The 14,810-nt window shown below is 42.8% G+C and overlaps 1 protein-coding gene across 1 annotated transcript in view; it reads left to right on the top strand.

The window, feature by feature from the left end:
* Positions 1-14,810, top strand: part of LOC117251027 (dihydropyridine-sensitive L-type skeletal muscle calcium channel subunit alpha-1-like) — a 590,852-nt gene that overhangs the window by 410,036 nt on the left and 166,006 nt on the right. Inside the window, exon 37 of the mRNA XM_078166193.1 lies at positions 174-276. Coding sequence (XP_078022319.1) covers positions 174-276 — 103 coding nt within the window. The remainder of the gene's footprint in view (positions 1-173; positions 277-14,810) is intronic.

The following is a 14,810-nucleotide window of genomic DNA, read 5'->3' on the forward strand; positions in this document are numbered from 1 at the left end:
GAAAAAGAGTGTGGAATATTTTTTAAAAAACTGAAAAGAGAAAATGATGTGAAACTGAAAATATGAAAATGCATATGGAAAAGTTTTTAGCATTTCTTTTTGTTTGTAAGTCATTTATAAAACTAGATATGATCAACATTTCAACCTTATCTTGCATGTGTTTGTTTCTACAGAGGTTGGTCTCCATGAACATGCCTCTCAACAGTGATGGAACAGTCACCTTCAACGCCACACTGTTTGCCCTGGTTAGAACTGCACTGAAAATAAAGACAGAAGGTTTGTGTTAACATTTACAGTATGTTTGAGAGTTTTGATGAGATACAGAGAACCAGGATCAACATCAAAAACCAGTTGCCTATGCTTTGTGAGCCAAAAAAAAAACAACAACAACTTAGAGGTAAGACCTGTTACCATGGAGTCAGACAGCAGTGGCAAAAGAAAAGAGCTGCCTGAACTTTAAGGTTGCTGGAGCTGACAAACCCCACAAAACACATCTTCACACTAAATATGTGCTCTATCACTGTCTCCATCAAGTTGTTGGACCACGACAACAATGCACTGTCAAAATTGTGTGCCACTTGAACTTTTAGTAATAAGCAAAAAGAGCTGCGCACTTAACATCAGTCCAAAAACTTCTTAATTCTGGTGCGGTAGTCAGAGATGAAAGTCAAAAAGCGGAAAAGGACGCGCACACAGAAAACAAATGTAGACTGAGAGTCTTAATTAAAGATCATTTTACTGGGGATCTTCACAGACAAACAAGCAGTAAATGTTTCAGTCCTCAAGGGACTATCGTCAGTGCATATAATGAGAGGTCCTAGTGGCATGGTTCTTATAGTGTAGTCTTCTCAATCAAACTTGATTGGGCACACCTGGAGCCTCTCACAGAGGGCAGGTAATCAATTAGAGGTACCAGCACTGTGTCACACATCACACCATTACAATATACATATATACAAACGGCCTTGGACAAGGAGCTCAAAAGTGAATAAGTACATCAACAGATATACATCTGTACTCTGGCTTGGGGACTATTAGGGTCAGACTAGTGCACACAGACAGACCTACAAAAAGCAAGACATTTCTAAGTCTTAATTTAGCCCACTGGGTTGTAAGGTTTTTAAATAGTAAATGTATTTGCATTCACATTGTAGAAGCATTTGGTCCACATTGCCACCACGACGTTTGGGAATTATCATGTCAATGCCGCAAAATATCAGATCAGAGAGAGAATGATTTCCATCAGCAAAATGCCCGGCCACAGCTGATTTAGGATCAGCGCGGCGAATGGAGCTTTTGTGCTCATTGATTCTTAGTCTCAGTTGTCTCCTAGTTTTACCAATATATTGGATGCCGCATTTGTTGCATACAAGAAGGTAGACAAATTGTAGAGTTGCAAGTTATCATTTTGTTTATTTTGTATTCCTTTTTGGTAATAAAACTGCTAAATGTGTTAACCTTCAAGCCTGTGTCATTGTCCAGACGTCTCTGGTGGGGGGATTTTCTATGTGTGTCTGCATGCACTAGTGTGTCCCGAATGTTCTTGGCTCTGGAAAAGGAGAAAAGGGGAAGAGAGTTAAATATCTGTTTTCCAACATCATCAACAGACAGAACATTCCAGTGTTTTTTCACTACGGTACAAATATCATACCCAAGTGGTGAACAGGTGGTATTGAATACACAAGGAAATGTTTTTTGTTTTTTAGCTTTATCATTTGTTAACTCATTTCTGCTTTTCTCAGAGGCTCTACACAGTGCCTGCTCCAAGATATTTCATGGGTATCCTCTTTTTAAGAACTGATCAAAGAGTTTGTGAGCTTCTACCTGAAAATCATCATCTCTGGTACAGATGCGTCTCGCCCTTAGGAACTGGCTGTAGGGTAGGCCTTTTTGAGGGGAGGGGGGTGGTAGCTGAAGTAGTGTAACAAACTATTTCTGTCAGTAGGTTTACTAAAAAGAGTGGTGTAGATGTTGTTACCATTAAAGATTACCCATGTATCCAAAAAGCTGACTTTGTGACTGTCACATTCCATATTAAATACAATTGAATCAATGCAACTGTTGAGATACTTTAGGAATGCATGAAGATCGTTGTGGGAGCCAGTCCAAATTAGACATATATCGTCAATGTATCTTTTCCAAAACAGTACATGATGTGAAAAAGGATTGTTGTGGTATACATACTGATTTTCAAACCAGCCCATGAAAAGGTTAGCGTAATCAGGGGCAAAACTAGCACCCATTGCTGTACCATGGGTTTGGAGGAAAAAGTCTGTGCCATGAAGGAAATAATTTTTTGTCAAGACAAATTTGGACATGTCAATCAAAAAATCAGTAGGAGGAACATTTTCAGGCCTGGCATCAAGAAAATACTTCAAAGCATCGAGTCCAGAGGTGTGAGGTATGTTGGTGTAGAGACATACTACATCTAGAGTGGCCAAGATCAAGTCTCCACTACTGTGTGTTACTGTAGAGAGTTGGGAGATGAAGTCTCCAGTATCTTTGAGGCATGAGGGATGCTTCTCAACCAATGGTCTAATATGATGGTCCACATAATTAGACAGAGGTTCTGTGAGAGAGCCAATACTCGCTATGATGGGGCGACACTTAGGAAAGCCATCAGAAAGTTTGTGCACTTTAGGTAACCCATAAATCACTGGCTTGATGGGGAAATCAGTGAGCAGGTATTTGTACTCAGATTCACTAATATGACCAGAAGACTTGGCTTGCTTTAGAAAACAATCAACTTCCCTTTTAAAGGACTGTGTAGGATCACATGGGAGTTTTTTGTAGAAATGACCATCTGACAGCTGCCTTGTTATTTCATTAGCATACAGTTGACTATCCATCAGAGCTATCCCTCCTCCTTTATCTGTGGGCTTTACAGTAATATCATGGTTCTTAGATAGGGATGTTAGAGCAGCCAATTCACCTGCACTGCAGTTTGATCTAGAATGGGCCTTGGGTGTCTGAAAGAGCACCTCTACATCCCTTTCAACTAGTTTACAGAAAGTGTCAATACTGGCACAGTTAACCTGAGGACAAAATGTGCTTTTGCGTTTAAACTGTGTAGGGGTGGTGGTACTGTTGTCCACTTGAGCTTTTCCCATTTACCTGTGGCTGGTGGTGCCAGTTTGGTTTTGCAATCCTGCGCCCATTTTCTTCCCGGTGTACACAATAAATGTTTATCTTTGGTGTGGAGACACTACCAAGATTTGGCTGGCACTTGGGTAAAATTTTGGAAATGAAGAGCTTCCTCTTCCGTGAGAGGATCAGGTTATAACACAAGGCTGGTTAAAAATGTTTATGTTGCCTTAAATCATAAACCACAAGTTTTACTCTGTTTACTCCTCACTGCATTCATAATAAATCCTCTTCTGGTTTGCATATCCATATAAGTAACCCCAAATTTCACTTCTTGAGTCAAAACAGAAAGGTGGACCTGCACCCTATGCCTGCACCGCTACTGGGACTAGGGATGGGAACCGAAAGCCGATTCTTGTTGAGAACTCCCAGTGTTTCGATTCCTTGGACTTGTTTGCCAATTTTGCAAATGATTCCCTTAACAATTCCAGCAGGCGTGAATGGTGTCACCGCAACTTGCGTAAGCTACGCAGCGTGGCATTGTTTTGATTCTACAGGCAACATGGCGCCCAGGCGAGTGAAACGCTCGAAAGTTTGGTTGTATTTCACAAAAAAGATGACAACTGGGCAACTTGCAATGATTGCAAAGCGTCTATTTCATCAAAGGGGGGAAATACTAGCAATATTCAGAAACATTTGTACACACAGCACGCGATAACTTTGCATGAATGTCACATTTTTGATCCGCTCCGGACTGACCATAACGTGAGTGAATCTCAACCCAGCAGAAGCAGCAGCAGTAGAATTACTACTAACGTTAACGTTAGCACGTCTTCTGCTGTTTATACTGAAGGTAAAACTCCCCCTGACACTGCCTATCATGTTAGCGCCAATTGCTTCATTGTAAAACCTGCTATCACTAACTGTTACATGAATCCCTTCTCATGCATTACATTTAGATGACCATGATGACAGACAGAGTCTGACTGGCTCAGAGGCTGGCAGTCCTCGCTCTGGCTCATGTCCACCTCTAGCTTCTCCTTTCACCAAGGCAGGGAAGAGTAAAATGACCCAGGCCAGGATAGACAAATGTCACCGAGCGGTGACTAGGTTTGTGGTGAAAGGCTTGCACCCATTTGCCTCGGTAGATGCCCCTGATTTTCGGTAGGTGAGTTTGTTCAATTGTAAGTCAGAGAATGTCAAAGTTGCATGTTTTCCTCTAACCAGAACAGTTCTGTTTCATTCATTCCCATTATATATTTTAGATATATAGATTTTAAGATTTAAAACCAAGTTGATGCTAATCGACGTGTTTGTCCTCCTTTCTTCCCAAATGAGAATCGATAAGAGAATCGATAAAGAACCGAATCGTTAAGCAGAATCGAAAATGGAATCGGAATTGTAAAAATCTTATCAATTCCCATCCTTAACTGGGACACCCCTTAGCAGGCACTCGATGGTTCAGGAGTAGAAATTCCTCAGTATTTGAGGGGATACCTAAAATAAGCCTATAAAATATAACTATAAAACAAAGTCTACCTCGCTTTTCTCACCACTGAGTCAGTGTGCAGTGCCCAGGTCAGACTCTCTGATGTGGACACCAAAGTATTTGAAGCTATCCACCCTCTCATCTGAGGACAGGTTGATAATAAGGGGGGTGTAGTTCCTTCCCTTCTCCTTCCCAAAGTGCACTCTTATCCCCTTAGTTTTGCTGACATTTAGGAGCACCTCTTTCAAGTGGGCCTTTTCACTAAGTGCATTTTAATGAACATAAATACCCTGTTTATGATCTACGGGTTATTTAAGGGTTGTTATGGGTTTTCAGAGCATCCCATTTATGTGGTACATAAATATTCTGTTGTAATGGAGTACTCTGAAAGAAACCCGGATGTATACAGGGAATATGACTGACCCCTCATGTAAACACCATATCCCAAATGTGATCATAAATGGCATTAGCCTTACACATGGGTTATTCATCACACTCAATGTTATCTGTGATCAGGCCCAACACAACTGTGTCATCAGTATATTCAGTGATGGTGTTGGAGTCTGGAGTGGCTACACAGTCATATGTGTACAGGGAGTACAACAGAGGACTCAAAGCACAGCCCCGGGGTGCTACTGTATTAAGAGTTGTGTCCACCCACTCTCAGCACCTGGGGTCTGTCTGTCAGAAAGTCTAGGATCAATATGCAAAGTGAGGTGTTTAAACCCAGCTCCTTGTCCTCTGTGACCAGCCTGGAGGGAACTATGGTGTTAAACACTGAACTGTAGTTAGTTAACAATGGTCTTACATAGCTTCCTTTCTTTTCCAGGTCAGACACAGTGGTGTGCGGGATGTGTGCTATGGCATCTTCTGTAGATTGGTTAGGATGGTAGACAAACTGTTGTGGATCTAGTGTGCTGGTTAATGAGGAGCAGATGTTATCCTTAACCAGCCATTTAAAGCACTTCATCACTACAGAAGTGAGAGCCACTGGGCGGTCATCATTCAGGCAGGTTGGTTTTGTTTTCTTTGACACAGAAATAATGGTGGATTTCTGAACGGACGTGGGTATGACAGACTAAGCCAGTGACCGGTTGAATAATGTTGTGAACACCGGTACTAGTTACGTCGCGCATATTTTGAGAACCCGACCACTTTAACTGTCTGGTCCTGCTGCTCTCTTGGTGGTCAAATGCTTGAAAGTCCTCCTGACATCATGCACAGAAAGGGAGACAGGTGTCAGTGGTGCATTAAACTCTGCTTCAGCTGTGTTTACTTGTTGACTACTGATGGACTCAAAGTGGGTCAAGGAATCACCAGCATGTGACAAAGAATGGGGTGTGGATGTATCTCTGTGTCTCAAAGACCTTGGCACATGCTTCGGGGATTGTGAGTTCATTGATGTTCATTGATGTCATCAGTGATATTGGCAGTGGTGTCCTGGAACCTGGTCCAGACTGCACTGTGTAGTGCACACTGCAGGGTGGCTTCTGATTGGACTATTTCCTGGCTCTGGGAATGTGCCGTGGTTTGTTTACATACTTTGATCTCGACCAGATGGCTGCATGGTCGCTCTTGCCAAGCAGGGGAAGTGATTCTGTTCCGTATCTGTCTCTGAATGGCGTACAGCAGTGGTCCAGTGTCCGTATTCCCCTTGTGATGCAGTCAGTATGTTGATGGAAGTCAGGTGTAACCTTCTTAAGGTAAGCATGATTGAAGTCTCCAGCAACAAAGACCATCGTGATTACCAGTCTGTGAGCAGTTCAAGTCTTTGCAGACATCCGACAGGGCAGCCTCTATATATAGAGTGTAGATCGCTGTGATAATGACCAATATGAATTTCCTTGGTAGAAAGTGAGGTCTGCATTTGGTTGACACCAACTCTAGATCAGGTGAGCAGGAACATGATAGCCTTTTAATATTTTTACTTTCAAACCAGCTGTTATTCACCATAAAGCACACACCTTCTCCTCTTGTTTTTTCCTGGAGTGCTCTGTTATGTTACTTTGTTACATAGAAAAAGAGTCACCTGGATGAATGGTGCTGTCCAATATTTCAGGATTTCAGCAAGTTTTGGGGAAACAAAACTTGATCCCACTGGAAACAGAGATTGTCCAGTTTATTATCCAGCGTCTGTATGTTGGCTAGCAGGATGCACGCAGAAAACATTTATATGGCTGGGATCTTAGCTGATGTTTGAGCTCTTCACGATTGCCTTAATGGCTCCTCTGAAGCAGAGCTGGCTGCAGAGGTGGTCTTGCTTGTCGATGCAGTCGTGATTGTAGCTGGGGCTAATCTTTTCCACTTTTTTTTTAAAAGATATTTTTTGGGGCTTTTTGCCTGTAATGGACAGGACAGGTAAGCATGAAAGGGGGAGAGAGAGAGAAAGGGATGACATGCAGCACAGGGCCAGAGGCTGGATTCGAACCCGCGCCACTGCGGCAACAGCCTTGTACATGGGGCGCCTGCTCTAGACACAAAGCCACCGACGCCCCATCTTTCCTTCTCCTTCCTTGATTTTTTCTCTGATGTTTACATTTGAAAACCTCCATCTGCCAGAGTCAGCAGGAGGAGGACCTAGTTGATGTCTTTATCCAGATGAGTATCTACAAGTCCTTTGTTATCATTTTTGTCCAATATTAATCACAAAAGGTATGGCTGATATTTATAAATAAATTTAAACAATATGTTAGCATAAATTTTGCGGAGCTGAAAGAGAGGTGTCTGGAGGGTTCAGTGCCTTGCTAATTACTGTTAATAACAGCAGAACGTTGCCCGTCGAGTGTTTTTACAACCTCATCATATTGGATTGTGATCTTTATGACAACTTCAGTAATATCCGCTGTCTAACATGCAACACACAACAACGCTTTCTCATTAGAAGACTTTTAGTTTGCATTCCCCTTTGCCCACTGGACTGTGCTCAGTGGGCAAAGGTGAGATTTTAATAACAACTAGATACCGGACAGCAAGTTGGCACCTATTCATTCCAGTGGAGTTGCTCACCTTGTGCAGATGCCAAAAAAAAAAAAAATCTAGCTTCGTGCTTTATCTCTGTGATATGTGGCTCACTGAACATGTGCTGTAGTGTCTCTCTCCCTGGCCCTGCCCACAAATTCCCACTCAGCTCATAGACTTTACGTTGTGACAGATTGTAAAATCACTTTTCTTCGCTCCAGGGAAGTTTTATAAATATTAAATCACCATGGCTCAAAAATTCTGAGGAGAGAGATTCAAAACTGAAATTGTTTGAGGTTTGAAGTGTCCTGTTAACACTTTTACTGACATGTCTTTTAAAATGGTGGTTTTTGCTTTTTGGGTTATAGGAGATTTCTTTGATAGATAAATCTTTATTGTCATTGTACAGTCATACTTGTGTACCACAGCACAACAAAATTGGGATACAGTCCACTTTGGTGCAAAAGAAGGCATATAGTATCAACAATAAAAAACAAGATAAAATATATGAAGAGTAGAAAAATATATACAAAATATACTGTTAAGTGTGATCTAAAGTGCAGGTGATAAACAGATTATTGTTCATTGCACATGGCCCATTGTTGAAAAAAAAAAAAATCAGATGAGGTTTGTATTGATTAGTGCTATTGCCCCGTTATAAAAGTTATCCCCGAGTCTATTTGTCCGTGACTTCAGCGCCCTGAATCTCCTGCCAGAGGGGAGCAGCTCAAACACCCAGTGTCCTGGGTGCGTACAGTCTCTCAGGATGCTACTTGCCCTCTTGAGACAGCGGGTACTGTAGAGGTCTTCCAGGGAGGGGAGAGGGTGGCCAATGAGTTTCTGGCTGGTGTTAATGACCCCTTGTGATGCCATCTTGTGCGCCATTGTGCGGCTGGAGAACCACACAGAGATGCAGTATGCCAGCACACTCTCAACTGAGCAGCGGTAGAAGACGGTCAGTAGCTCCCTCCTCAGGTTCATCCTCCTGAGGATCCTCAGGAAATGGAGAAACTGCTGGGCCTTCTTCACTACCGCCAAGGTGTTAGTGCTCCATTGGAGGTCTGCGTCCATGTGCACACCTAGGAACTTGAAGCTGGGCACCCTTTCCACACCCTCCCCATTGATGCAGATGGGCTGCAGGTCAGGCTTCCTCCTCCTGCTGCAACGATTAGTTCCTTGAGAACAAAGTTGTTGTCTGCACACCACCCCACTGCCTTTGGATCTCATCCCTGTATGCCGTCTTGTCACTTCCAGGGATGAGCCCCACCACCAGTAGCCTCTTGGAAAGATTTGCTGCAAGACTGAGCAGCTTTGCTGGGGACCCAGGCACATTAGCCTTAAGTGTTGATTGACTGTAATTTATGATCATAAGTGCTATATCATAGGCAACCGGACTTGCTTGTGTTTCTTGAAGACGCTTCGCCTCTCATCCAGGAAGCTTCTTCATTTCTAAATTACTGGCACGGAGTTGCAGGCTTTAAACCCTGTGTGGGTGTCAGCCCTTACAGAGTTGTAGGGGTCACATGCGAGCTCTTGGTTTCAGAGTCGTTAAGGTCACAATGTGAGTGGTTGACCCACCTGGCCACCATGTGAGTGGTTAGGGTCAGGTGGGACCAAGGGTGAATGGGTGTGAAGTCGTCTGGGGAGGGATCCCAAGACTGCATTGTAGATGGGTGATCAGTGGTGTTGTAAGCCACCTGTAAGCCCTCTGTTTAACGATGGTCATTCCAGCTTGACGTAGGTGTGATCCCACCTGTGGCTACAAAAAGAAGGTCATAGACTATCTACAAAAACTGGAAAAGGACAAAATCACTGACAGACCACTGTATTATAACTGGTTGGTAACACTCCACACCATGTAAGGAACTCTCAGGATTTTATCAACAAGACCAGAGAGATAACAATGGACTCTGACAAAACTATGGTATCATACGACGTCACTTCACTTTTCACTTGCATTCCCACCAAAGAAGTAGTTAAGACAGTGTGGAAACATCTGCTACAAGACAGCTCCCTTCCAGACAGGACCAATTTCACCCCAGACCACATTTGTGACCTGCTGGATCTTTGTTTGACCACCACCTACTTCACATACAGCAAGGGTTTCTACCGAAAAAGCACGGCTGTGCTATGAGCTTACCGGTGTCCCCTGTAGTGGCCAATCTTTACATGGAAGATGTGGAGAAGAGACCTCTGACCACCTTTACAGGAACTGCTCCTAGCCACTGGTTCAGGTATGTGGATGACACCTGGGTCAAAATCAAAACTGAGGAAGTGGAAACCTTCACGGAATACGTGTACTGCAGAGGAGGAGGTCTCAGAGGAGACCGTCTACCCTTCTTAGACTGTGCAGTACACACTGAATAGGACAGGAACCTAAACATTGAGGTGTACAGAAAACCTACACACACAGACCAATAGCTGCTGTTTGACGGTCACCACCCACTGGAGCACAAGTTGGGAGTTATCATGGCACCGAATCATTGGGCCGAAAACATGCCCACTAGGACTGAGGAGAAAATAAAGGAACAGAAACACATTAGGGAAGCGCTTCAAACCTGTGACTACCCCAACTGGGCTTTTGCAAAAACCTCTAAAAGACCCAGAGCAGACAGAGAGGAAGGGACACAAAAATGTAACAACACTGTCATTCCTTATGTCGCAGGAGTGTCTGAGAAACTCAGGAGGATTTTCAACAAACACCACATCCCTGTGCACTTCAAACCCAGCAACACACAGAGACAAATACTTGTCCACCCCAAGGACAAAACACCCAGACATAAGCCATGTAGTTAGAGTCATGTAGTGTATGCAATTTGGTGCAGCCAGGAAAGCACAGATTTGCTGGGGAAACGAAACACCACCCCACAAGCGCATGGCACAGCACAGGAGAGCTAGCTCCTTGGGTCAAGACTCAGCTGTCCACTTACATCTACAGGAGAAGGGACACTCCTTTGAGGACAGTAATGTGCACATCTTGGCCAGGGAAGAAAGATGGTTTGAAAGAGGAGTAAAAGAAGCCATCTACGTCAAGCTAGAACGACCATCGTTAAACAGAGGGGGTGGCTTACGACACCAATTATCACCCACCTACAATGCAGTCTTAGGATCCCTCCCCAGACAACTTTACACCCATTCACCCCTGGTCCCACCTGACCCTAATGACTCACATAATGGCCAGGTGGGTCAACCACTCACATTGTGACCTTAACGACTCTGAAACTAAGAACTCACATGTGACCCCCTATGACTCAGTAAGGGTTCACACCCACACAGGGTTTAAAGACTGCAATTCTGTACCAGTCATTTAGAACTGAAGAAGCTACTTGGATGAGCGGCGAAACGTCTTCAAGAAACGCAAGCATGTCCAGTTGCCTACGATATAGCACTTATGATTACCATGACCTGGATGACTGAGAATCTTTACCGACATGTAATTTATGATGTGTTAACCAATCAGATAGTGCTGTGAGCAGGACACTGAGTGAGCCTACAAGGTGGTGACAACAGACAGAGAAGCAGCTGAAGGGGAGCTAAAGTAGAAGATTTTCCATTAATCAACTAATCTGATCATCTATCAGCTATTTAAATATTTGTGGTGGGCCATCACAAACAAATCAATGCATGGGAAACTCTGAGATGACCCAGTCAAAATAAAATTATGTCTAGAGACATTAACCTTTTACTACTTCAAGTAAAAAAAAGAAATACTTAAACCTAGTCATCACCTTTTCCTAGACAGGATCAGGTAATTAGGGCTTTTTGACATATGCATGGTTATTTTAGTATTTTTAGTAACTCAAGGGGGCAGAGTATGTGCCCTATTTTGGCACTGAAAAGCCCCTCACATATTTTATTTTATTTTGATTGTGAAGTTCTTTTTCCCTAAGCATTCTTAGTAATTGGCCTTTCACCCCTTTGTGAAGGTCCATCTAGCTGTTGGACATAGCACTGACTTCACACTGTCAAACTGCACTCCCTGAATAAATATGATCAAATTTATGAAAAACGAAAAGTGATTTTAGAGAGAAGCAGACAGAAGGGTCTTCAATATGCATTTAAACATTATTATATATATTTACACATATAGGACATCAAACTGACTCAGCAGCCAGATACAGAGGTAAAAATAGAAGCTAAAGCCTACAGATCACAGTGTAAAAGTAAACCATCATATCACATGCCAATCAAGACAGAGGACAATGCAATTAAAGGGAAAATTTGCAGATGTTAGACCAGTTATGTGTAATCGCAGTGTCATCAATCAGTTATTCAATCAGTCAATCATCTGCTGGTGGAGAGACAGGGAACTCCGGAGAAGCCAAACACCCTTTATCTGGAGACACTGCCATGACACAAACTGTAGCTGGGTGAAAATTGGCAAACATTTCTTGTTTCCCTCTACTGTCCTTGCAAAGCAAGGTAGATCTTTATTATATTATTTTTTACAATCATTAAAAACAAAAGCAGCATGTGTATACATTCAGTATACCTTCAATAGCTGGGTAGCTAACCCTACACTTCTCATGGTCTGATGTTGGTTTTTGGGGTGGGAAACTTCTCCTGGTTTGTGTATCACTATTACATATCCCCAGGCACAATATTTAATCATGACTAGCTTGAAATCCACAAGACCAGCCAAGAGATGGTTAGATTCTAATAAAGTAACACTTAAGTATAACCATTTTTTTTGTTTTTGGTAATCATGTAGTCAACAGCAAACTTGTGATAAATAAAATTGAAACTGAAAGCACATTGGAAATTTAATTTAATTTAATTTCTTTTTTTTGTAATAGATAATAAACTACGTTGGAAGTTGCACATAAATTACATCAAAGCAAAAATTTCAAGGTCAAGAGCAATATTATGAAGAACTTCTAAATAAAGCCTTGTTATACACCTTACACTGTTCGTTTATTCTGCCATACATTACTTATTGCGTGGAAGTGTGGGAAAATACGTATAAAACAAATACACACCCAATTTATTTTTATACTTCAGAAGAGTACGACATCTATTGCACGTCTGTCTGTCCTGGAAGAGGGATCCCTCCTCAGTTGCTCTTCCTGAGGTTTCTACCCTTTTTTTTTCCCCGTTAAAGGGTTTTTTTTTGGGGAGTTTTTCTTTATCCGCTGTCAGGGTCCAAAGGGCAGAGGGATGTCGTATGCTGTAAAGCCCTGTGAGGCAAATTGTGATTTGTGATATTGGGCTTTATAAATGGGCGGCACGGTGGTCTGGTGGTTAGCACTGTTGCCTCACAGCTAGAGGGTTCCTGGTTAGATCCTGGGTGTGGGAGCCCTTCTGGGTGGAGTTTGCATGTTCTCCCCGTGTCAGCGTGGGTTCTCTCCGGGCACTCCAGCTTCCTCCCACAGTCCAAAGACATGCAGATTGGGGATTAGGTTAATTGATAACTCTAAATTGTCCGTAGGTGTGAATGTGAGCGTGAATGGTTTTCTGTCTCTATGTGTCAGCCCTGCGATAGTCTGGCGACCTGTCCAGGATGTACCCCGCCTCTCGCCCAATGTCAGCTGGGATAGGCTCCAGCCCCCCCGCGACCCTCACGAGGATGAAGCGGTTAGAAGATGGATGGCTTTATAAATAAAATTGATTGATTGATTGAAGAGAGCTATAAGAATTGTGAACAAAACCTCATACAGAGAACCAACAAAGTGTTGGGATCTATGCCTCATCAAGGTGGCACCGTTGTTGGGACTATGCCTTAACATGGGCCTTACCTCATAACAGCTCTCCAGTGAAAGTATAAAAATGGCTATCAGAAATAATTAATAATTGTTAAATATGTTAAATAATGTGACTTAATTTACATGAAATCATCTCATGGGGCACCATTCCCAAGAAGGGAAAAATTATAGCCAGTTAATGATAACAGTCTCATAAAGTCCAGTAAACTATCAATAAAGCATGAAGGATTTCGGAGTTCTTGACATACCAGAGGTTGACTATTCATTCACTCTTGTGCAATAATAAACAGACAGCAGGTATGATCCCAAATACATTTATTCACAAAGAAGGCAAAGCAACAAAACACACTAATCCTAACTATCTTACTATTGACAAGCATGGGTGTGTGTGTGTGCAAGAGAGAGAGAGAGAGAGAGAGAGAGAAAGGTGGGTGTGTGAAACAAAGGGCCGTTTGGCCTCCAAACAAAATGGCTGACAACAGGGAACTACAAGATGGCCAAATCAAAGATGGCTTCAGATCAGGGGAGGTTTGTTTGACCGTGTGATCAGGACAAAGACAAAGGAAAAGTATCGGGAACTTTGAGCTGCCTATTTGGGTGTAGCTATGTTGAAAGCTATTTTGTAAGTCAGTCTATGTGAATGTGATATGTGTTGCAAAGGGTCTGACTATCTTGTTTGAAGAACAAAGAAGCGACTTCGTCGTCCGTGAGGACCCTATGGTAATCGCGCTGTTTATTAGGGTCCGAGCAACGACAAAGTCGTCCATAGGACCCTATTGTAATCGTGTTGTTTATTATTATTATTAGGGCCCGAGCGACAACGAAGTCGTCCATGAGGACCCTATTGTAATCATGCTGTTTATTATTATTATTTATTATAAGGGCCCGAGCACCTAGTGGAGCGAGGACCCTATTGAAATGCAAGGATTTTTGAGGGCCCGAGCCACGACCCTATTGAAATCGTGCTGTTTATTATTATTATTAGGGCCTGTGCGACTTACGAACATTTAATCCCCAATTTTGCCCCTTTCCCAAATTCAAAAAACTCAGGGTTGACTTACTCTAAGTTTTCACATAACGGCTTCAGTTATGCGTGCTGCTGGCCCCCCACTGTGGTGCGGGAGAGCGAGGGCCCGATCACAGCTGCTTGCAGCTTCAATTATTATTTATTAGGGCCCAAGCGACGACAAAGTTGTCCGTGAGGGCCCTATTGTAATCGCGCTGGTTATTATTATTATTATTATTATTAGGGCCCGAGCGATGACGAACTCGTCCGTGAGGACGCTATTGTAATCGCGCTGTTTATTATTAGGGCCCGAGTGACGACAAAGTCGTTTGTGAGGACCCTATTGTAATCGCGCTGTTTATTATTATTTATTATTGGGCCCGAGCGACGACAAAGTCGTTCGTGAGGACCCTATTGTAATCGCGCTGTTTATTATTATTTATTATTAGGCCCAAGCGACGACGAAGTCGTCCGAGGACCCTATTGAAATCCCACTGTTTATTATTATTAGGGCCAGAGCACCTAACGGTGCGAGGACCCTATTGAAATGCAAGGATTTTTTATTATTAGG

This window comes from Epinephelus lanceolatus, chromosome 1, assembly GCF_041903045.1.
Source record: "Epinephelus lanceolatus isolate andai-2023 chromosome 1, ASM4190304v1, whole genome shotgun sequence".
In the NCBI taxonomy this organism is placed as follows: Eukaryota; Metazoa; Chordata; class Actinopteri; order Perciformes; family Serranidae; genus Epinephelus; species Epinephelus lanceolatus.